Below are 25,491 nucleotides of genomic sequence, written 5' to 3' on the forward strand. Positions count from 1 at the left end.
CACATAGCCAAGACAACTCAGGAGTGGCTTTGGGACAAGTCTCTGAATGTCCTTGAGTGGCCCAGCCAGAGCCCGGACTTGAACCCAATCTAACATCTCTGGAGAGACCTGAAAATAGCTGTGCTGCGACGCTCCCCATCGAACGTGACAGAGCTTGAGATGATCTGCAGAGAAGAATGTGAGAAACTCCCTAAATACAGGTGTGCCAAGCTTGTAGCGTCATACCCAAGAAGACTTGAGGCTGTAATCGCTGCCAAAGGTGCTTCAACAAAGTAATGAGTAAAGGTTCTGAATACTTATGTAAATGTGATATTTCCGGGGGGGTTTTTGCACAAATTTAAATAAGCCAGTTTTTGTTTTGTCATTATGGGCTATTGTGTGTAGATTGATGAGGGGGGAAAAAACAATTTCATCAATTTTAGAATAAGGTTGTAACGTAACAAAATGTGGAAAAAGTGAAGGGGTCTGAATACTTTCCAAATGCAAATATTTCGCTACTGTTGGAATAACACTGTGAAATTTAGAAAATTATGACATTGCCCTTTTTTTAGCGTAAGAGCTGTTTGAAAAGACTGCCTGAAATGTCAGCCTTTTTTGGTGGGATGGAGTTTTGGCCTGCCTGGTGTAATCACCAGGTGGTGAATTAGTTAATAGACCAATAAGAGTTCCAAACCTCTCTGCCAATAACAACTAGTTTTCCCCTCCCAACTCAGACCACTACCAGACAGTCCTAGCAACATTTTTGCTTGAGAAACTGCTCTTTGCTAAGAAGCTATTTTTGTTTCTTTTTGACCATAGGCATCATTCTGTCTTTTGTAATCAACGGTACAAATTGATGGGTACAACTGGGGTGTATTCATTAGTGCACACCGTAGCAAAACATTTTGCAACAAAGTGTTCTTATTGGACAAATGCAAGGTAGATCCCTCCCCGTTTCTGCCCGTTGCTTCCTAGTGAATACACCCTTGAGATCAACAGCACTGTACAGTGTGGACAAAACCTGGATAGACTGTTGCATCCCATCACAACATAGTAGTAACTCATCATACATTTAATATGTCCTCCACAGTGGTGCAGCAAAAAGCATCAGATTATTGTCCATAGAACAGATGCTATCACTTTGTCAATTTCTTCAGTGTAAAGTCCCAGAGATTATATTCTTTAATTATCATCAGACTGGATCTTACACCAACATGGTAGCGGAAACTACATTACAACACTGAAAGATACATGGTTCTGTACAAGTACTTTGAACAGAAGTTGATAATCTGAATTGAAGATATGTGTATATGAAATTGACTGTGACTACACTTTGGATAATCTCCCATGGACAGGAAGTGACAACGTGGGCGAGAACTCTACTTCTGGGTAACTGAGATTACTCTTTGGAAGAAGAGCAGTCATTGTTTATTTAATTGTTGATGATTATACAAAATGTGATACTTGTACACTGCACGAAGGAGAGTCACTGTTTAGATAGCCATCACCAATCTTAAGAAAATGGGTTCCATCAAAAAGTTAGCAGATGTCTGCTGTGCCTTCAAATCAAATCAAATGTTTTTTGTCACATGCGCCGAATACAACAGGTGTAGACCTTACAGTGAAATGCTTACTTACAAGCCCTTAACCAACAATGCAGTTTTAAGAAAATAAAAAAATGTGTTAAGTAAAAAATGGATAAGTAAAAAATTAAAATAGCAAATAAGTAAAGAGCAGCAGTAAAATAAAATAACAGCAGGGAGGCTATATACAGGGGGTACCGGTACAGAGTCAATGTGCGGGGGCACCGGTTAGTCGAGGAAAAAGTAGGATAACCTTGATCTTAGGTCGTCCAATTTAATTTCAAATGATTGAACGTTGGCTAATTAGATTGATGGAAGAGGCAGTTTACTCGCTCGACGTCAGATCCTTACAAGGCACCCCGACCTACATCCACGATATATCTGTCTCTTTCTCATGCGAATGACGGGGATTTGGGCCTTGTCGGGTGTCTGTAGAATATCCTTCGCGTCCGACTCGTTGAAGAAAAAAATCTTCGTCCAATACGAAGTGAGTAATCGCTGTCCTGATATTCAGAAGCTCTTTTTGGTCATAAGAGACAGTGGCAGAAACATTATGTACAGAGTAAATGACAAATAACGCGAAAAAACACACATAATAGTACAATTGGTTAGAGGGCCGTAAAACGGCAGCAATCTCCTCCGGCTCTTGTCCGTTCAACCTTAGTTCTTCTCCCAATTCCTTCATGGCTCCTTCATAATGTAGATGTACAGTGTTGACAGAAAGTGCTTGCAGGATTCGGCAACGGGAGACAGCCAATGGGTCTGAGGAACGGCATCTAACTTCACCACACATTTCTTAATGTCCGTCTGGAAAAAGACAAAAAGGTCACATTGGAAATGCCACAGTTAGAAACTTTAAGGACACACTTTTCCCACATATCATCATTTCCTCAAATCCTTGCTTCCTCTATCCTTGCCTCCTTCTCAAAACACATTGGAAGAGAAGATTGGAGGGAAGGAATCTTGGATCTTCTCTTAAGAGTTTTGAGAAGGAGGATGTAAGGAATCAAGGAAAGACAATTGGTCCTCTGTAGCTCAGCTGGTAGAGTACGGCGCTTGTAACGCCAAGGTAGTGGGTTCGATCGCCGGGACCACCCATACACAAAAAAAAAAAATGTATGCACGCATGACTGTAAATCGCTTTGGACAAAAGCGTCTGCTAAATGGCATATCATATTATAGAAGAAGGCAAAAATCGCTGGTAATGTGTTGCCCATGTGCTTCCCCTGAAAACCACTAGAGGGCAGCATAGGGAAACTACTCAAATCAATTACCTTCAAAAAAACGATATGGCACCAGAAAGGAAGTGGTGAAGCGAGAGGTTTCACTCTCTCCAAACTCGGTCCAAAATTAGCCCTATGGGCCCGCCTTCCCGCCTTTGGGACAACGACTCCCATTTTTCGGGCGGAGACATGAGCATCTTGTCATTATATACAGATCTCTGATGGAGGGGAGGACACTAGCTGTCGCCATTGGCGTCGGCTAATGGGGATCCTAATAAATCAAATCAAAATCCAGAATGCGGCTTTAATAATCTTCCTTTTACTTAAAACCACAACTATGTGGTAGTTACAAAACAAAAAAACTGGCCCTTGGTCAGCAACAATAGTCCAGCAACAATAACAGTCCAGTCACTCACCCATCCTCCACGTTTCTTCAGCCAAGGGGCCAAATTCTTGCGGACAAACTGACCCAGACTGTCCACTATGGTTTGGACCGTAGCAGGCTGGTTCTGACGTACACAGTCCACCGCCAGAGCCCCGGCCACAGCATACATAGATACCACCTTCCCCCATGTGATGCCTATGGACAGGAGAGAGAGAATCACAGCTTAGTTGGCTGATTGTGGTGTAGTGGATCTTGATGCTTCATACTTTATATTGCAATACTACAGCATCAACATTAATGAAAAGTACATAGCTAATATCAAAACAGTAGACTCCTAATAAGTGTGCATTGTAGTTCACCAGTCCCAATTAAAAAACATTATTTGTGACTTCAGGAAACTAGGCATATATCGTGCGTCACTACTTCACAGGAGAGGCATTTGAACGTAAACATTATTTTTTTTATCAAAATGCGCTTTTGGGCAGAAATGCCTTCTGGAACATGTGAACTTTCATGTGCCTTAATAACAAACTTCTATGCCATCTGTAAATACGAATCAAATTGTTAAATTACGAGCCTAGTTGGTTTAGCCACGGAAAAAGACAGGAATCTTCCCGCTAGCCATGATTGGCTGAGATAATGGTTGGACTGGACATGCCGAGAGAGGAGTTCGGATTGGTCTGCCATGTACAGTGCATTCGGAAAGTATTCAGACCCCTTGGCTTTTTCCACATTTTGTTACAGCCTTATTCTAAAATTGATTAAATAAAAAAAATCCTTAGCAATCTACACAGAATACCCCATAATGACAATGTGAAAACAGGTTTTTTTTTTTTTTTTTGCACATTTATTACAAATAAAAAACAGAAATACCTTATTTAGATAAGTATTCAGACCCTTTGCTATGAGACTTGAAATTGAGCTCAGGTGCATCCTGTTTCCATTGACCATCCTTGAGATGTTTATTCAACTTGGAGTCCACCTGTGGTCAATTCAATTGATTGGACATGATTTGGAAAGGCACACACCTGTCTATATAAAGTCCCACAGTTGACAGTGCATGTCAGAACAAAAACCAAGCCATGAGGTTGAAGGAATTGTCTATAGAGCTCTGAGACAGAATTGTGGCGAGGCACAGATCTGGGGTAGGGTACCTAAACACTTCTGCAGCATTGAAGGTCCCCAAGAACACAGTGGCCTCCATCATTCTTAAATGGAAGAAGTTTGGAACCACTAAGACTCTTCCTAGTGCTGGCCGCCCGGCCAAACTGAGCAATCGGGGAGAAGGTCCTTGGTCAGGTAGGTGACCAAGAACCCAATGGTCACTCTGACAGAGCTCCAGAGTTCCTCTGTGGAGATGGGAGAACCTTCCAGAAGGACAACCATATCTGTAGCACTCCACCAATCTGGCCTTTATGGTAGAGTGGCCAGAGGGAAGCCACTCCTCAGTAAAAGGCACAGGACAGCCCACTTGGAGTTTGCCAAAAGGCACCTAAAGGACTGAGACCATGAGAAACAAGATTCTCTGGTCTGATGAAACCAAGATTGAACTCTTTGGCCTGAATGCCAAGCGTCACGTCTGGAGGAAACCTGGCACCATCCCTACGGTGAAGCATGGTGGTAGCAGCATCATGCTGTGGGGATGTTTTTCAGCGGCAGGGACTGGGAAACTAGTCAGGATTGAGGGAAAGATGAACGGAGCAAAGTACAGAGAGATCCTTGATGAAAACCTGCTCCACAGCGCTCAGGACCTCAGACTGGGGTGACGGTTCACCTTCCAACAGGACAACGACCCTAAGCACACAGCCAAGACAACGTAGGAGTGGCTTCAGGACAAGTCTCTGAATGTCCTTGAGTGGCCCAGTCAGAGCCCGGACTTGAACCCGATCGAACATCTCTGGAGAGACCTGAAAATAGCTGAGAAGCGACACTCCCCATCCAACCTGACAGAGCTTGATAGGATCTGCAGAGAAGAATGTGTGAAACTCCCCAAATACAGGTGTGCCAAGCTTGTAGCATCATACCCAAGAAGACTCAAAGCTGTAATCGCTGCCAAAGGTGCTTCAACAAAGTACTGAGTAAGCATCTGAATACTTATGTAAAGGTGATATTTTTATGTCAGTTTGTTATTTCTTATAAATTTGCAAAAATTTCTAAAAACCTGTTTTTGCTTTTTCAATATGGGGTACTGTGTGTAGATTGAGGGGAAAACAACTTTAATTCATTTTAGAATAAGGCTGTAACGTAACAAAATGTGGAAAAAGTCAAGGGGTCTGAATACTTTCCGAATGCACTGTAGCACGCTTCTGACTATAACATGAGCTGCTCAGTATGTGTAGGTAATCCCTTCTAACGCGTCTTTTTAAAAGATATCACAAACAACTGCAAAAGTGTTGCTTTCCACTTTCTGGAGGACTGAGTTTTGAAATCAAAATACTAAATTCATTTTTAAACGGATGGGTTTATTGGTGTTAAAATACTATTTTGGACCACCAGGCTGCTGATGTCATGCAGCTTGTAGTTTTTGTGTTTATACTTTTTCATAACGACAAGTTTGATGTCGGACGACAATAGAATGTTCATGATGTCACTGCGAAAACTGTATACAGACATGTCGATAGACGTAGTATAAACCAGCCTTTAGTCTTGAAATCTTTGGTTGTTTTGTACACTACCGTACTCAATCTGTTTAGCACATGGCCTCACATGTAAATCCTTAAAGAGATGGGGGCTAAGGCTTAAGAGGGTGTGCAAGATACTAAATGGGTGCAGACAAAGAAGAGCTCTCCAGTAGGTGTACCAAAACATTCAAGGGCCATTTTCTCAAAAGTGGGGTTACAAGTTTATCAACTTTCAAAGCAGAATTACTCTCCTATTGTTCGTCTCTAGTGTATAATATACAATTTTCTAGCTCTGAGTCTCTACTTTTATGCAATGTAAAAAACACGATTTCAAATGTTGTTACATAAAACTGAAATCAAGCTGGTCGGTCACATCTGCATACAGGTAACTGACAAAATAAAGGAAACACCAGAGTAAAAGAGGGATACAAAGTATATTGAAAGCAGGTGCTTCCACACAAGTGTTGTTCCTGAATTAATTAAGCAATTAACATCCCATCATGCTTAAGGTAATGTACAAAAATGCCCAGTTGCCCATTATTTTGGCTACCATGGCTAGAATACGTTCTCTCAGTGAATGTGAAATAGGGGTCTCAAAAGGAGCATTGGGGGTTTAAATAAAGTGTGTGTGTCACACCAGATCGCAACCCAAATGAACACTTGTGGGAGATTCTGGAGCGGCGCCTGGGACAGGGTTTTCCACCACCATCAACAAAATCACCAAATGATGGAATTCCTCGTGGAAGAATGGTGTTGCATTCCTCAAATAGAGTTCCAGACACTGATAGAATCTATGCCAAGGCGCATTAAAGCTGTTCTGGCGGCCCAGTGTTTCCAGTTCTCGGAAATGCGAGTAAAATAGTTTTCCATCCCAAAAATGGTAATTAAGTATTTAAAAAGCAGCTTTTCTGTGTTGGAATGATGTGTGCGTACCCCAACAACAGAATGGTGTGGGCGTATATCGGTCGTTAAAAATAATCACGCAAGTAGACCGCTGATTGGCCAACTCATCCTCCTCATGGAGATGACATCATGTTCTATGAGGAAATAGCAAGCATTTTTGAAACGGTCTGTTTGAGATACAAGTTTGAGGTGGATTTTTTAAGTAGTTTTTTTCTCCAATTTGTAGCCAAAGCATAAATACGAGTATAGAATGAGTCAACAACATTATTTGGTATGAGTTAAAAGAATATGAACTTTTAAAAGTGAGACTTGCACTGGGCAGTTACTTTAAGACACTTTATGTTGGTGTTTCCTTTAATTTGGCAGATACCTATATCCACACGCTCCAGAGTAGTGCACATATGCAGTCCCAAGACACTGCATACTTCAGAAGTCAACTGTACAGTAAAGCCAATAGAGAGAAAGAGCAAGTGATGGTTGCGATCGCATCAGAGCTTCACATCAAAGAGGCGGTCATTAGATTCCTAGTAAACCCGTTTGGGTGTCAGCCTTGTTATGGCTGTGATGCAACAGGAAGGCTAATGACATTAGCCTTCTTTAAGCTGTTTTGTTCGCCTGAACTGACTGACCTGTGGCTTGGCTTTAGGGATTTAGAGACCCCAGGGAAGGTTTAAATAAGGTAACTCCCTCTGGGACAGGACTGTCCTCACAATGTCTTAACTCCCTACAGAGATCTGTCCCTGACGTGAGACGACACAGCCCAGAATAGAGAGAAGACTGTCAGCAAGCTTGGTTGGTGCACTTGGCAGGAAGTGGAAAAGAGGAAAGGTTAAAGGGAAATTTCACAGCTGCTCTTTTTTTTTTTCATTTTACCTTTATTTAACTAGGCAAGTCAGTTAAGAACAAATTCTTATTTACAATGACGGCCTACCCCGGCCAAACCCGGACGACACTGGGCCAATTATACGCCACCCTATGGGACTCCCAATCACGGCCGGATTGTGATACAGCCTGGAATCAAACCAGGGTCTGTAGTGACGCCTCTAGCACTGAAATGCAGTGCCTTAGACCACTGCGCCACTCGGGAGTCTTTAACTGTATCTGTCCATTAATATGTTATTAATATATAATATGGGTCATAAAAATCGAGAACGGTAGAAAAAGAGGCTATCTACATTTCCTGGTTGTAAGCAAACCACAATATCCAGAATTCATAGCGATTTCAGGATGCCTTCGAGGGTGGGAACACAAGTGGACAAGGAAGTATGGCTCCTGTCAGGCTGTAGTCTTTACAAAGCCAGGGAAAATGAGTCACCCTAGATATCCTGCAATGTCCTGGCAGATAGGAACGTTGTTAAGTCCAATGGCTCTATTGAACAAGGACAACCATATCTACTCATACTAGTGTGTGCAATCGGCGAAACACAAAGGCCACAATAATTGCTACAAAACATGACTCCATTCATTTTTAGATCAGACAGCAGGCTCAATCAAACAATGACATCATTGGTTCAACTCTCCAGGCACTAATTTTAAAAAATACCACTGTTGTGCATAATTATGTCGGAAACACCTCTCATCAATCAGAATTATGTAGGGTGACAGGGAAAACACCCCAAATAGTGTCTAGCGGTGAATTTTCTCTTTAAGCGAAAAGTCTAGGCAAGGTGCTTCCTCATCAAATGTAATCAAATGTAGAAACCAATGTCATATAATGGTGTATAGCTGGAAGTTGGAACCCTTAGTTTCAAGAGTTTTTGAAGCACAATTCATGATCAAAGTTGTGATTTTTCTTAGTGCAGCATTTGATTGACATAAAATCATTATTCAATATTCTCTATTGCAATCATCACACGTAAAGAATCTCGCTTATCTTTTCAGTCAGATAAATATACAGCTGTTGAACCCCACATCCCAAAAGGCCAACATTGCCTGGGTCAGTGGTTTGTTTGTCTCTCTGGAGTAATCCCACGGTGTTCCAAAAATGCCCCTGGTGACGTCAAAACAGTCACAGATCAGCCAAAATGCTAGCTCGAAAAACGTTTGAAAATGAGGCTATTTTTATCTTTACAGAGTTTGAGAGACTTATTATTCATGCAGCCCAGGGGTCCCATACTGTATTGTAGCAGTAATTCATGTGTGACATTGAATTACTTTTTCTCTCTTTAATCATGCCAGAGTGGCAAGTCCCAAAGCAGAAACTGTGTGTACTAGTGATGTTTTTGTCAAAGTTTCAACTTGTCTATGTCAAGTAAACAGACAAAGATGTACAGTGGGATGCATTCACACAGCAGAGACTGTATGTACCAGTGACGGAATAGAATAGTTGTTCCAGACACTCAATGTTCTCGTGTGTTTCAAAGTTACATCAACGTAGACGAACAAAGAGGGGACGTGGGTATGTGTGTTTTTTGGTACATGCTCAGGATTTTGACCTGGACTGTCAGATGATAACCCTGTTCTGCCTTTAGGGAGTACAAAATCTCATACTTATGGTAAATGATGCTACTGTGTGAAAAATATATCACAAAACCAATGTTTATCAAAGTGTTACAAGTAGCAATAGTTTCAAATGATCAGACATCTTGTAGCCCTGTCCCAAAACACACATTCCTCAAAGCTCATGTAGGATTGCTTTACCCCCTCTAAGCACAAACACATAGGGTTTAACCTCAATTTAAGATATGTTCCCAACCCTTGGGACTTTGGAGTTAATCATGCATGTCAAATGTATGAAAATTCCTGTTATGTGTGCTGATTCTTAAAGGGCTTATACAACATCAACCTCCTAAATCCCCACATCTGGTCCCCCTTCCCTTGCAGCTGTTCACCTGCAGAAAATATCTCTGTTGCCACGGCAACAAAGGCATCAGACACTGTGGTCTCCATGGCCACTGAGATGTTGAGCTGTCTCGCCACGTTCCGGTAGACACTCGGCCGCATGCACTCCAGCTCATCACCTAGGAAAACCAGGAGAGACCACAAGGCTGAACAATTAGAAACAGGATAGCACTGAGAAAGCACAACAAGTCTATCTACCCAATTAATAACATAATGACATAGTGACTTAATTGAAACAATCATTGAAGCACAGGAGCATTAGGAAAACCAGACAGGTCAGAGAAACTATGCCATAGGTCAGTTGTTCCCAAACTTTTTGACTCTGTGTCCAAGCTTTTAGAGATTTGTTGTGATAATCAAAGTAAACAAATGCATTCTTGGCCATCACCCAACCCAAGCTGAACAAATCAGCCAAAGCCAATAACCCACCAGTGTCCAGACATGTCCTGCACCACCCTTTGGTAAATGTAGATGACCACATTACCTAAATATTTACATTACTCTTCAAATCTTGCATGTAGGCCTGAGGGGCATGTAGTGTCATCTCACCTGCCTTAGTTAGCCTACCAAACTGAACAATGCAGTAGCTTGATTGCCCTCAACTCGGACTGTCAGACACTTTTGATACCTATCAAGGTCATGCATGTGGAGGACAAAACCAGTACAGCGTGTACAATCTATTCAGGGACCATAGGGATTCTCAAGGGAAACACTGCTCCAAAGTACTGACCTATACTGTAAATGCTAGATTTGAAGACAAGTGGTTCACATGCATTCAAGCAGGATTTTTTGTTACATTAAGTTTCACATGTAACAGTTTGCAGCAGGTTCTTACCAAGACAGAGAAGCACAGCAGACACCTCACAAAGCGTTGAGTCCACCTGAGTTTTGGACGAGCCCAGTCCATAGAGGTTGAGCCTAGAGTGTATGTAGTCCCTACACAGTGCCTTGGACTGGGACACCAGTTCTTTGTCGGACGGGGAATGGTCAAAGGCCTCCATCACCCCGGCTGCAAACACAGAGGAGCGACGAATCACCTCCATCTGCCAAGCAGGATTCTGATCTGCAAAAACCTGATCACTTCAGTGTATCAGTGCCTGTGTGATTCTTCTCAGCGGGAGCCACAACAATGAACTAAATCTCCAATCTGTTGAGAAAGTCATAAATGTTTTTTATTTATCAAAAGAAAGATTTTTTGTGAATATATGAAACAATGAAAATTGGTAAAAATAAATTATTTAATATCATACACCACTTTCTTATGTAACTTCAAGTAGGTTGTATGATTGATAAACTTGCCATAGCCCAAATTTAGACACCTTTATTAATAATTTATTTCAGGTCTAAGGGCATTCCATAGCAACAACTTGTGCGATAAGTCACGGTCCAATGACTGTACCTGCTAGCCCATATTGTGACGCTGATTAGCTAGACAAACAGGTGTGAACCACAGACGGGTGTGCACGCAAAGTGAGAACACAACATGGAATCCATGTTTGGTTTTGATTTGAGGTTGGGGGTAGCATCTAAAACCTGGATGTAAACTAACTGTCCAGTGAAAATCTCACTTTTAAAAAGTTTATATTCTGTTAACACATACCCAAATAATGTTGTTGACTCATCCTATAGGCTACTCGAATGTGGCCAAAGCATAAATAAAAAATAAAAACCTCACGTCTAACATGTATCTCAAACATACATTCATACAGTTTCTTGACTGTGTCCAGCTCGCTAATAATCACCTAAATTAAATCTAGACATTCAGGTAGCATCGAGAATTCCAAAAACAATGGATAGAGGACTTTATTTTTAGCAAATTTAGACAGCAAGGAAATATAACCAATTTTCAGTGTGGCCCTCCAGACCTTGTTGAAGACCAAATGTGGCCCCCTGGGCAAAATGAGTTTGACACCCCTGGCCTGGCCCAATGTTGGACTAAAAGACTTTACATGTTCTGTTTAAAGGGCAAATTGCCTCTGGAAACCAAAACAGCCAAATTCTCCATCTAAACGAGAATCCATTCTCAATTGCAGTATGGTTCTAGAAACATAATCCCTCTACTTTCATATCACATCAAAATAATTTCACAAATGCAAAATACACACTACACTGTTTGAAGCGGTTTTAACACAGTTGCAGCCTACAGTATTTTTCAGTGACAACACGTTTGTGGCATCTGTCTTCCGTTCACACGTGTTTGGAGACGTAGATAGCTAATTAGCGCAGGTAATCCACTTGGTCTTCCATAAACAAGCGCTGTAACATAGAAATATGGCCATAAAGGTGTGTATCAATTTAACCTTGTATTTTGACAATGATTTCTTGCTGATATGAAAGATAATGTCCTTATGCTTCCAAAACCGTACCACAAGGGAGTTGTGTTAATGTTCAGACCAAGCATTGCAGCTCTTAACAACACTCACCCCTACAGAAGACGCCTTCGTCCAATGACTCTTATTTAATGGAACTGAGAGTAATGATCAAGGGCTACCCCTGGGCTAGAGACAGTGATTAGTATAGGCCTACGATTATTTAATATCCATACGTGTATAAGAAACGTATCCATGTGTCACAAACTATATTAACCACACATATAGCTTAGAGCATTTCCCATCATTTATTTTAATTTGAAAATAGTCAAATTTATGTAGCCTGTTAAACATATTATATGCATCGCTTAGAATTACAGTGAAATAGCATTTTCTTCCTCATTACACATTCATTCTCAATCACACCTATTAACCTGGGTATTATAAGTAGCCTATGTTTAAAGTGGATATAGAGAATTTACCTGACACCTGCTGAAAGACACGCATCACAGGGAACTCAGCGATGACATTTTGATTGGATTCAAATTATTCCTCAGGTGCCAAGCTAAAACAAGTTCTCGGATACCGTGTTAAAATTACAAATCCTGGCTGCATACCGTCACAATATAATCAAACAACTACATCTCAACGCGAAAATCATTGATGGAATTCCTTGTCTTGTGCGCGCAACCTTCTACAATTAAAAACTGAACGCTTTGGCAAACTGAAGAGAAGCCCCGTCAATACATGTAGCTACTAGCCTGTACAGACCAAAATCATAGAAAAAGTTGAAGGTAGATCAGCTCTTCAGTTTCCTTCCTTCTATGGCAAACGATTCGATTTGTGAGGAGGAGACTGGATGCGCAGAGAGTACGTATTTTGACGCTCCACCCTCTTCACGGGGATCAGCGGTCGTGTGCCACAGTCATCAACTTTATAAATGGAGCATGTCTTTTTGTCTTCTTTAACATAATAACCATAAATATTCATTCATATTCATATAATTAGTTGTATCATATGTCATGGTTATCTCAATTAATCTCATTCTAAATGGTATTTAAATATAGGGGGAAACTAGGCTACATAAAACAAATAGGCTAGCCTGCAACTCAATAAAATAATGATCACATAGGCCTACTAGGTATAATCCATTTATAAGGGTATTGATTGAACACCAATGACACTGTTACTATTGTGTTAGTCTACCTATACAGGAAGAACACCATGTATTATCTCTATATTTAACTCAACCTAAAGACAAAGGGGCCAGGAGTGGCGCACCTTTAATCCCAATGGGTTAAAATGGTTAGAAATAGAATCCACCTCCTTAGTCCTTACAGCAAACATGCTCTCCAAATTCCAAATGTAGGCTATAACAATAAACAGTGTTGGGGAAGCTACTCTGAAAATGTAGTTTACCAAGCTATACCAATTACTTCTTACTGGAAGAAGTGAAGCTACACTAAAGCTACACTTAAGAAAAATATAATTTACTTAACTAAAGTTACTTTGAAAAAGTACTTCACTACATCAAAACTACTTAGTGAAAAATTATCATATCTAAATCAGAAATGTCATAGACTACAAATTGCAAGAACAGATCACTTTGGAGTCAGATGTTAACAGAATGTGTAATTTAGCCTATTAAACACAAAAACAATGTTTAAAGTGATAATTAGGCAGGTCTGATGCTAAATAAGGAAATAAATGATTGCCTACTTCATCCATATTTAAGCCTCCAGCTCCCATTGAAAGAAGGCAGTGGCAGCAAAATCTTCAAATGGCATCCTTGAATTGGTGAGGCCTTCTGCTGCATTAAGTCTGGAATACTTTTTTAAAGCACTAGAAGTACTTCAACTCTCTGGTCTGATAAAAGAAGTAGGAGCCATCACAGAGGTAGCAGGCCTTTGGCTGGCCACACGCTACACAGGTCCTCATCTTTTTTCGCTGCTGATCTCTGTCACCATCCTCTTGACTGCAACCTGTGGCAGAGTGGCATCCTGGGGAGGACACACTGCTGGTGAGTTTACTGGAGCAGGTGCCTGGGGTGTGACTGGGACAGTGACCGTTTCACTCTTTGCAGTAAGACGCTGCCACCGCTCCTGTGTGTCCAGGAGCTTCTGTGGGCTGGTGTTAAGAGTAGAGCTGGTGTTCTTATGCTTGGCCAGATTTCACATGCCTGGAGATATGCTGCCTTGTGGTAGGGTGCAGGAGGCTGTTTGGGTCAGTGCATGTACTCTGCACCAGGGCAGCATAATCCCCATCCACCCGCTTCAGGATTCCGGATGTCTTTCTATCAATGGTGCTTGGCCAGGACCCCATCAATGGTTGCTCTCATGGGCTCTTTCCATCAGCTGTGGTCAGAGACAAAAACGTGACCTCCTGTCTTGATGGGCCTTGTATGGGCAACACGTGAGAAGCTGACTGGGGCAGTGGTGGTGTTGCTAGTAGAGGTGTACTTGGCAGATCTGAATGAGAGGCACAATACTATTTTAATAACAATGCGTTGAATATACACAAACTTAAACCGTGTGTGTGTGTGTGTGTGTGTGTGTGGTAGTAGTAGTAGTAAACAAACAAACATTTGACCAACTGGGGACATTTTGTTAGTCCCTACAAGGTCAAATGCTATTTCTAGGGGGTTTAGCGTTAAGGTTAGAACTAGTGTTAGGGTTAGAATTACATTAAGGGTTAGGGTTAGGAGCTTGGGTTAGTTTTAGGGTTAGGGTTAGGAGCTAGGATTAGGTTTAGGGTTAAGGTTAGGTTTTTGGGTTAAGGTTAGGGTTAGGGTAGGTGTAAGAGTATGGGTTAGGGTTAGGTTTAGGGTTAGGGGTTAGGTTAGGTTTTTGGGTTAAGGTTAGGGTTAGGTTTAGGGTTAAGGTTAGGTTTTGGGGTTAAGGTTAGGGTTAGGGGTTAGGGAAGATAGGATTTTGAATGGGACTGAATTGTGTGTCGTCGTCCCCCCCATCTTTTTACGCTGCTGCTACTCTGTTAATTATTTATGCATAGTCACTTTAACTCTACCCACATGTACATATTACCTCAACTACCTCAACTAGCCGGTGCCCCCGCACATTGACTCTGCACCGGTACCCCCCTGTATATAGCCTCCCTACTGTTATTTTATTTTACTTCTGCTCTTTTTTTATCAACACTTTTTTGTTGTTGTTTTATGTAACTTTTTTTATTAAAAAATTAATGCATTGTTGGTTAAGGGCTGTAAGTAAGCATTTCACTGTAATGTCTACACCTGTTGTATTCGACGCATGTGGCCAATTAAATTTGATTTGATTTGAAGACTGCGTGTGTCTGTGTGTCTGTGTGTGTGGAAATTAACCCTGATGACACTCCTGAATAATGTACCATCTAAATCGCTGTGAAATATATTTAAAAAAACAGAAAATATAGTTTTTACAGCTGTGGACCAAAACCGGTTTTGGTCCACCAGCTTCAAAGAGCGTTTTTGGTCAACCAGCTTCAAACAGCTGTAAAAACAATAATTTTGGTTATTGAAAATATATTTCACAGCAATTTAGATGGTACCATGATTCTCTACACTATTCAGTGCTTGTTTCGCACATAAACTGAAATTGAGCAAATAGTGTAGAATTTTAGCAACCAGGAAATGAGAGTGATTTCCACTAGATAACACCGCCACAAAGTCAGAACAGCTTTCCAATTTTGACAACAGATGCCACTCCGGCGGTATTAATAAATAGGCGAATATCACAGCCAATCACAACACTGGCGGGTAAGTAATACTGTGAAACACTATCGTTCCACTGTTACTGCAGATATATTATGGACATTTTCTGAAATGACAATGCAAAACAATATACACTGCTCAAAAAAATAAAGGGAACACTTAAACAACACATCCTAGATCTGAATGAATGAAATAATCTTATTAAATACTTCTTTCTTTACATAGTTGAGTGTGCTGACAACAAAATCACACAAAAATTATCAATGGAAATCAAATTTATCAACCCATGGAGGTTTGGATTTGGAGTCACCCTCAGAATTAAAGTGGAAAACCACACTACAGGCTGATCCAACTTTGATGTAATGTCCTTAAAACAAGTCAAAATGAGGTTCGGTAGTGTGTGTGGCCTCCACGTGCCTGTATGACCCCTGGGCATGCTCCTGATGAGGTGGCGGATGGTCTCCTGAGGGATCTCCTCCCAGACCTGGACTAAAGCATCCGCCAACTCCTGGACAGTCTGTGGTGCAACGTGGCGTTGGTGGATGGAGCGAGACATGATGTCCCAGATGTGCTCAATTGGATTCAGGTCTGGGGAACGGGCGGGCCAGTCCATAGCATCAATGCCTTCCTCTTGCAGGAACTGCTGACACACTCCAGCCACATGAGGTCTAGCATTGTCTTGCATTCGGAGGAACCCAGGGCCAACCGCACCAGCATATGGTCTCACAAGGGGTCTGAGGATCTCATCTCGGTACCTAATGGCAGTCAGGCTACCTCTGGCGAGCACATGGAGGGCTGTGCCCCCCCAAAGAAACGCCACCCCACACCATGACTGACTCACCGCCAAACCGGTAATGCTGGAGGATGTTGCAGGCAGCAGAACGTTCTCCACGGCGTCTCCAGACTCTGTCACGTCTGTCACATGTGCTCAGTGTGAACCTGCTTTCATCTGTGAAGAGCACAGGGCGCCAGTGGCGAATTTGCCAATCTTGGTGTTCTCTGGCAAATGCCAAACGTCCTGCACGGTGTTGGGCTGTAAACACAACCCCCACCTGTGGACGTCGGGCCCTCATACCACCCTCATGGAGTCTGTTTCTGACCGTTTGAGCAGACACATGCACATTTGTGGCCTGCTGGAGGTCATTTTGCAGGGCTCTGGCAGTGCTCCTCCTGCTCCTCCTTGCACAAAGGCGGAGGTAGCGGTCCTGCTGCTGGGTTGTTGCCCTCCTACGGCCTCCTCCACGTCTCCTGATGTACTGGCCTGTCTCCTGATAGTGCCTCCATGCTCTGGACACTACGCTGACAGACACAGCAAAACTTCTTGCCACAGCTCGCATTGATGTGCCATCCTGGATGAGCTGCACTACCTGAGCCACTTGTGTGGGTTGTAGACTCCGTCTCATGCTACCACTAGAGTGAAAGCACCAACAGCATTCAAAAGTGACCAAAACATCAGCCAGGAAGCATAGGAACTGAGAAGTGGTCTGTGGTCACCACCTGCAGAACCACTTCTTTATTGGGGGTGTCTTGCTAATTGCCTATAATTTCCACCTGTTGTCTATTCCATTTGCACAACAGCATGTGAAATGTATTGTCAATCAGTGTTGCTTCCTAAGTGGACAGTTTGATTTCACAGAAATGTGATTGTCTTGGAGTTACATTGTGTTGTTTAAGTGTTCCCTTAATTTTTGTTTAGCCGTGTATATTACAATGCATCAATTCAAATAATCCCATGTGTAGCACCTTTAATTAGTGGATGTCCATCATCCATTTCATATGTAATGTTACGAATTACAATTCGTAATTACAATTGTCTTATGTAACCATACCAAACGTAAAATATAACACTAATTCGAGTGCCCTGGATTTACGTTTACTATGTTACGTCTAGTCTATGACACCAGGCTGGTAGGAAGATTCCAAAAAAGTTGTGAAGAGGGCATGACAACGCCTCGTCCCCCTCAGGAGGCTGAATAGATTTGGCATGGGCCCTCAGATCCTCAAAAAGTTATACAACTGCACCATTGAGAGCTTCTTGACTGGCTGCGTCACTGCTTGGTATGGCAACTGCTTGGCATCCGACCACAAGGCGCTACAGCGGGTAGTGAGTACAGCACAGTACATCACTGGGGCCGTGCACCCTGCCATCCAGGACCTCTATACCAGGCGGTTTCAGAGGAAGGCCCTAAAAATTGTCAAAGACTGCACACACCAAAGTCATAGACTGTTCTCTCTGCTACCGCACGGCAAGCGGTACCGACAGCACCCTGAACAGCTTCTACCCCCAAGCCATAAGACTGCTAAATAGTTAACCAAATAGCTACCCGGACTATCTTCATTGACAATTTTTTGCACTCACTTTTTTTGTCACATCACATATGCTGCTGCTTATTATCTGTCACATTATTCCTATTTATATGTACATATCTACCACAATTACTTCGTACCCCTACACATCGACTCAGTACTGGTACCATGTGTATAGAGCGAAGTGACGTTACTCATTATGTATTTATTTGTACTTTTATTATTAAATGATTTACATTTATATTACATTTTAGTCATTTAGCAGACGCTCTTATCCAGAGCGACTTACAGTTAGTGAGTGCATACATTATTATTACTTTTTGTTATACTATTTTTCATACCCCCGTGGGAATCGAACCCGCAACCCTGGCGTTGCAAACTGAGCTACATCCCTGCCGGCCATTCCCTCCCCTACCCTAGATGACGCTGCGCATGTATATGTGCTTTCTTGAGCAGGGGGACCTTGCGGGCGCTGCAGGATTTCAGTCCTTCACAGCGTAGTGTGTTACCAATTGTTTTCTTGGTGACTATGGTCCCAGCTGCCTTGAGATCATTGACAAGATCCTCCCGTGTAGTTCTGGGCTGATTCCTCACCGTTCTCATGATCATTGCAACTCCACGAGGTGAGCTCTTGCAAGGAGCCCCAGGCCGAGGAATATTGACAGTTCTTTTGTGTTTATTCCACTGTTGTCACCTTCTCACCAAACTGCTTGGCGATGGTCTTGTAGCCCATTCCAGCCTTGTGTAGGTATACAATCTTGTCCCTGACATCATTGGAGAGCTCTTTGGTCTTGGCCATGGTGGAGAGTTTGGAATCTGATTGATTGCTTGCTTCTGTGGACAGGTGTCTTTTATACAGGTAACAAGCTGAGATTAGGAGCACTCCCTTTAAGAGTGTGCTCCTAATCTCAGCTCGTTACCTGTATAAAAGACACCTGGGAGACAGAAATCTTTCTGATTGAGAGGGGGTCAAATACTTATTTCCCACATTAAAATGCAAATCAATTTATAACATTTTTGACATACGTTTTTCTGGATTTTTTTGTTGTTATTCTGTCTCTCACTGTTCAAATAAACCTACCATTAAAATTATAGACTGATCATTTCTTTGTCAGTGGGCAAACGTACAAAATCAGCAGGGGATCAAATACTTTTTTCCCTCACTGTATATGAAATTTCACATGTAGTTTCAGATGTGGATTTTCACGTCGTCACATAACCTTTGACATGTGGATTAAAATGTTCACAAGACTTCACAGGTGATGCCCTGCAAACAAAAATGAGTAATTATGATACATACACAGTGGTTTCAACATACATGACTACATTGTGTATGTTCATTTATACAAATATTATTCAACATGTCCTTAACTGGGATTTGAACTCACAACTTCATGGTTTACAGCATTCCAATCGTCATGCTATGCCACCATGTCTGTGTCAGTAACGGAGTTCACCTGAATTCTTACACTTTGGACTTTAAAGTAAGTCTCAGCCTTGTTAAAAATACACCCAAGAAAAATGATTATATTTATTATAGTGATTCAGTAGTAGCGTTAAAACAGAATAATATGCCCCACCAACATTAGACAACTATACAGAAAAACATAACATTGCTGAAATAAGTAAATTAAATCAATGATCAAAGAATAGTCTACTATAAAATACCAGTGCAGATTACACTCTTTTGCGACATGCAGATGTATTATAGGTAATGCATGTTTAAGAGAATACTTCATACTTTGTGACGCAGAAGAAAGATCAGCACACCTCAAATCCAGAGGTTATGAGTTTAAATCCCAGGTGAGATCATATTTTAGCTGAACAACAATAACACATGGAATTGCACATTTGAAGTGTTTCAAAACACATGTTTTCATATGTGAAATGTTACTTGAAGTGTTTCAAAAACACATGTCAATCATGTGGTTCACCATGTGATAACATGAAACTACACTGTTAGCCATTGCTGTTAATGTTGTGATAAATTTTACAGTCATTATACGGTACATTTCTACAGTAAAAGCATACTGTATTAGTGTTTTGCTATATATTTACTGTCAATAGCAATGCACTTGGTGACTTTTTGGCCCGTCTTGCAAATTAACTTGGCATGCCTCACTTGCAATTGCATTTAAACTTATAGGATACTTTAGATGTGCTTATGGCACAAACTGTAAAAACAATCTTCCTGTAATTATATAGTAATTAACTTTGTAATGTATTTCTACAGCTAAACTGTATTTTGTCAGTAAATATACAACAACGAGCTGTATACAAGTACACCAAAATGCAATTAAGAGTAGCTATTGGAATTTGGTTTACTTTCTGAATTGACCTCAACATTGGTTTCAGCACCCACACCTGGGACTTGAACTCTCAACCTCTTAGAGGACAGCAATCTGAATTTCCTGCTTCATCACCAGAGCTGTGTTCGAATACTCATACTAACCGCACTAACCATACTATTGTGATGTAAATTGAGTATGTAGTATGCTTATTGGTCATAGTATGGCTATAGTTAGTATGCCAAAATACGAAGTATACAAGCAGTGGACCCTATTTCTGTGCTTTTAGGGCCCATAATGCAATTCTTCGGAAAATGGGCAAGGCTTCACAACGTTTTCATATTTGAAGAAAATGGCAGAAAATATGCAGCGAAGTCTGACGAGAGCGGATACAAATTCATTGCTTTATCTAATTATGACAAATGTTAAGAAAATGTTGAGCAATTTAATAAAGTAATTATTTTTCAAATAAGTTACGTTACACGTTATGTTGACTGACAATTTGTTAGCTACACTATCCTTACGAACCGCATAGCATATCATTACAGCAGTATGTACCGGTATGTTAGCTAGCTACCTAACATTAGTTGGCTACTAATACATCGTCGAACTTGTCAGTATACTAACTATATGCTATCTAACTAACTACCAAATGTTTATTGACTTGATCATTCACGTCATTCTTAGCTTAGCTAAGTGGTATAGTCGTTGTGCGTTCTCAATGGACATGATTAATTCTGGCTATCTATGCTACAGGACTGTTTTGCTAGCACAGACTGGAATATGTTCTGGGATTCATCCAATGGCATTGAGGAGTATACCGCCTCAGTCACCGGCTTCATCAATAAGTGCATCAACGACATCGTCCCCACAGTAACCGTACATACATATCCCAACCAGAAGCCATGGATTACAGGCAACACCCGCACCGAGCTAAAGGCTAGAGCTGCCGATTTCAATGAGCGGGACACTAATCCGGACGCTTATAAGAAATCCCGCTATGCCCTCAGTCAAACCATTAAACAGGCAAAGCATCAATACAGGACTAAGATTGAATCCTACTACACCGGCTCTGACGCTTGTCGGATGTGGCAGGGCTTGCAAACTATTTTGGACTACAAAGGGAAAGGGAAACCCAGCCACGAGCTGCCCATTGACGCAAGCCGACCAGACAAGGCAAGCAACACTGAAGCATGCATGAGAACACCAGCTGTTCTGGACGACTATGTGATCACGCTCACCGTAGTCGATGTGAGCAAGACCTTTAAACAGGTCAACATTCACAAGGCCACAGGGCCAGACGGATTACTAGGATGTGTACTCAGAGCATGCGCGGACCAACTGGCAAGTATCTTCACTGACATTTTCAACCTCTCCCTGACCGAGTCTGTAATACCTACATGTTTCAAGCAGACCACCATAGTCCCTGTGTCCAAGAAAGCGAAGGTAACCTGCCTAAATGACTACCGCCCCGTAGCACTTATGTCGGTAGCCATGAAGTGCTTTGAAAGGCTGGTCATGGCTCACATCAACGCCATCATCCTGGAAACCCTAGATCCACTCCAATTCGCATACCGCCCCAACAGATCCACAGAGGACGTAATCTCAATCGCACTCCAAACTGCCCTTTCCCACATGGACAAAGGAACACCTATGTGAGAATGCTGTTCATTGACTACAGCTCAGCATTCAACACCATAGTGCCCACAAAGCTCATCACTAAGCTAAGGACCCTGGGACTAAACACCTCCCTCTGCAACTGGATCCTGGACTTCCTGATGGGCCGCACCCAGGTGGTAAGGGTAGGCAACAACACATCTGCCACACTGATCCTCAACACGGGGGCCCCTCAGGGGTGCGTGCTTAGTCCCCTCCTTCCCTCTGCTCACCCACGACTGTGTGGCCAAGCACGACTCCAACACCATCATTAAGTTTGCTGACGACATAACAGTGATAGGCCTGATCACCGACAACGATGAGACAGCCTATAGGGAGGAGGTCAGATAGCTGGCAGTGTGGTGTCAGGACAACAACCTCTCCCTCAACGTGCTCACGACAAAGGAGATGATTGTGGACTACAGGAAAAGGAGGGCCGAACATCCCCCATTCACATCGATGGGGCTATAGTGGAGCGGGTCAAGAGTTTCAAGTTAAGTTCTGTCTCATAGAGATGAACGTACTTTGGTGCGAAAAGTGCAAATAAATCCCAGAACAACAGCAAAGGACCTTGTGAAGATGCTGGAGGAAACAGGTACAAAAGTATCTATATCCACAGTAAAACAAGTCCTATATCGACATAACCTGAAAGGCCGCTCAGCAAGGAAGAAGCCACTGCTCCAAAACCGCCATAAAAAAGCCAGACTGCTGTTTGCAACTGCACATGGGGACAAAGATCGTACTTTTTGGAGAAATGTCCTCTGGTCTGATGAAACAAAAATAGAACTGTTTGGCCGTAATGACAATCGTTATGTTTGGTGGAAAAAGGGAGTGGCTTGCAAGCCGAAGAACACCATCCCAACCCTGAAGCACAGCATCATGCTGTGGGTGTGCTTTGCTGCAGGAGGGACTGGTGCACTTCACAAAATCGATGGCATCATGGTGAAGGAAAATTATGTGGATAAGACATCAGTCAGGAAGTTAAAGCTTGGTCGCAAATGGGTCTTCCAAATGGACAATGACCCCAAGCATACTTCCAAAGTTTTTGCAAAATGGCTTAAGGACAACAAAGTCAAGGTATTGGAGTTGCCATCACAAGGCCCTGACCTCTATCCTATAGAAAATGTGTGGGCAGAACTGAAAAAGTGTGTGCGAGCAAGGAGGCCTACAAACCTGACTCAGTTACACCAGCTCTGTCAGGAGGAATGGGACAAAATTCATCCAATTTATTGTGGGAAGCTTGTGGAAGGCTACCCAAAACGTTTGACCCAAGTTAAATAATTTAAAGGCAATGCTAACAAATACAAATTGAGTGTATGTAAACTTCTGACCCACTGGGAATGTGCTGAAATAAATGAAAGCTGAAATAAATCATTCTCTCTACTATTATTCTGACATTTCACATTCTTAAAATAAAGTGGTGATCCTAACTGACCTAAAACAGGGATTTTTTACTAGGATTAAATGTCAGGAATTGTGACGAACTGAGTTTAAATGTATTTGGCTAAGGTGTATGTAAACTTCCGACTTCAACTGTACCTGATTTGTTTGATATTAATAGTTAACAATTATATACTTAACAAAGAGTAAGACATTACTGTTCTACTAATGCTGTGTTTTGGTAAAGGGATGGTTTCCACTTTAGCTCCCTGCAGCTAATCTGGGTATATGGTCACTAGAGATAGCTTGAGCTAAACCCCTCATTGTTTCTAATCATTATTGTATCTGGGAAACTAAGGAGGGCTGGGGGTTAAAACAACACCAGGTGCATCAGGTGCATAGAATGAAACCAAGGTGGCTTATGATGCCACCCGATCTGCATGGGAGGATTGGACCAGCCATGACTAAGCAATTTAGATCTACTATATAAAGAACTCAGCATTTTCTGTATGTCAGAGCTCTCGGCCCAACACTCTTGAGTGTTGGGTCGACAAGCCTCACTTACTACCTTATTAAGAAGTTTTGAATAAAGTAATATCCTGATTGGTGATTGACCTTGTCTCTCCTCATTATTGATTAGAATTTCCATGACAATGATCATACCTTATATTCAAAATATTGGGTAGAAAATGTCCCATTATACCTACAAGGGACCAAACTGTACCATGTGAGTTCGTATGTGTACTTGTGAAGTGTACCTTTGACCTTTTTGTTCCCCAGGTTACAACACTTTAGTGTACCCTACCCTTATTTTTTGAGTGTGTTAAATGTTGCAAGCAATTATACTGAATAAAAATATAAACGCAACATTTTACAGAGTTACAGTTCATATAAGAAAATCTGTCAATCAAAATAAATTCATTAGGCCCTAATCTATGGATTTCACATGACTGGGAATACAGATATGCATCTGTTGGTCACAGATACCTTTTTTTTTTTAAGTAGGGGCGTTGATCAGAAAACCAGTCAGTATCTGGTGTGACCATCATTTGCCTCATGCAGTGCAACACATCTCATTCGCATAGAGTTGATCAGGCTGTTGATTGTGGCCTGTGGAATGTTGTTCCACTCCTCTTCAATAACTGTACAAAGTTGCTGGATATTGGCGGGAACTGGAACACGCTGTCGTACACGGCGACCCACAGAATCCCAAACATGCTCAATGGGTGACATGTCTGGTGAGTATGCAGGCTACGGAAGAATTGGGACATTTTCAGCTTACAGGAATTTTGGAATGATAGATGTGCAAGAGATGATGTGCAAATAGAGATACTGGGGTACAAATGAGCAAAATAAATAACAATATAGGGATGAGGTAGTTGGGCGGGCTAATTTCAGATGGGCTGTGTACAGGTGCAGTGATCGGTAAGGTGCTCTGACAACTGCTGCTTAAAGTTAGTGAGGGAGATAAGTGTCTCCAGCTTCAGAGATTTTTGCAATTTGTTCCAGTCATTGGCAGCAGAGAACTGGAAGGAATTGCGGCCAAAGGAGGTGTTGGCTTTGGGGATGACCAGTGAGATATACCCGCTGGAGCGCAGACTACGGGTGGGTGTTGCTATGGTGACCAATGAGCTAAGATGGGGCACTCTGTTCACAACATTGACATCAGCAAACCACTCGCCCACACGATGCCATACACGTGGTCTGCGGTTGTGAGGCCGGTTGGACGTACTGACAAATTCTCTAAAACAACATTGGAAGCGGCTTATGGTAGAGAAATGAACATTCAGTTATCTGGCAACAGCTCTGGTGGACATTCCCTCAGTCAGCATGCCAATTGCACGCTCACTCAAAACTTGAGACATCTGTGGCATTGTGTTGTGACAAAACTGCACATTTTAGAGTGGCCTTTTATTGTCCCCAGCACAAAGTGCACGTGTGTAATGATCATGCTGTTTAATCAGCTTCTTGATATGGCACACCTGTCAGGTGGATGGATTATCTGGTTAAAGGAGAAAATGCTCACTGACAGGGATGTAAACAAATTTGTGCACAACATTTGAGAGAAATGAGCTTTTTGTGCATCTGGAAAATGTAAGGGATCTTTTATTTTAGCTCATGAAACATGGGACCAATACTTTACATGTTGCGTTAATATTAAGAACCTGGTGGCACCACAGAACCATTGTTTGCAAGTTCAAATCCCAGAAGGAATAATGTTTGCTCTAGGTCAAGTGTCTTTGCGCACTGCTAGTTTTACGTTGGTGGTGATAATTTGACAGTAATTTACTTGATTCTGGGCAGCTTTTA

At 41.9% G+C, this 25,491-nt stretch overlaps 2 protein-coding genes across 2 annotated transcripts in view; one reads left to right on the top strand and one right to left on the bottom strand.

Annotated features, from left to right (window-relative positions):
* LOC121535011 (serine--pyruvate aminotransferase) overlaps window positions 1-25,491 on the top strand; it is a 45,239-nt gene that overhangs the window by 15,181 nt on the left and 4,567 nt on the right. The gene's annotated exons all lie outside the window — the stretch shown is intronic.
* LOC121535012 (bcl-2-related ovarian killer protein homolog A-like) lies at window positions 2,126-13,470 on the bottom strand. Its single transcript, XM_041841674.1, has 5 exons — window positions 12,327-13,470; window positions 10,371-10,682; window positions 9,526-9,654; window positions 3,202-3,365; window positions 2,126-2,369 (listed from the first exon to the last, which is right to left on the bottom strand). The coding sequence occupies exons 2-5, from the start codon at window positions 10,576-10,578 to the stop codon at window positions 2,244-2,246; spliced, it is 627 nt and encodes a 208-aa protein (XP_041697608.1). The 5' UTR covers window positions 10,579-10,682; window positions 12,327-13,470; the 3' UTR covers window positions 2,126-2,243.

This window comes from Coregonus clupeaformis, unplaced genomic scaffold, assembly GCF_020615455.1.
Source record: "Coregonus clupeaformis isolate EN_2021a unplaced genomic scaffold, ASM2061545v1 scaf0881, whole genome shotgun sequence".
Lineage (NCBI taxonomy): Eukaryota > Metazoa > Chordata > Actinopteri > Salmoniformes > Salmonidae > Coregonus > Coregonus clupeaformis.

Bases quoted from the DNA above. Each gene is read 5' to 3' on its own strand.
- LOC121535012 (XM_041841674.1), bottom strand. From the start codon at position 10,578: ATGGAGGTGATTCGTCGCTCCTCTGTGTTTGCAGCCGGGGTGATGGAG. The intron at 9,655-10,370 runs GTAAGAACCTGC...TGGTTTTCCTAG, and splicing joins TGCTGTGCTTCTCTGTCTTG to GTGATGAGCTGGAGTGCATG. The intron at 3,366-9,525 runs GTGAACAGCTGC...TCCTGTCCATAG, and splicing joins AACAGAGATATTTTCTGCAG to GCATCACATGGGGGAAGGTG.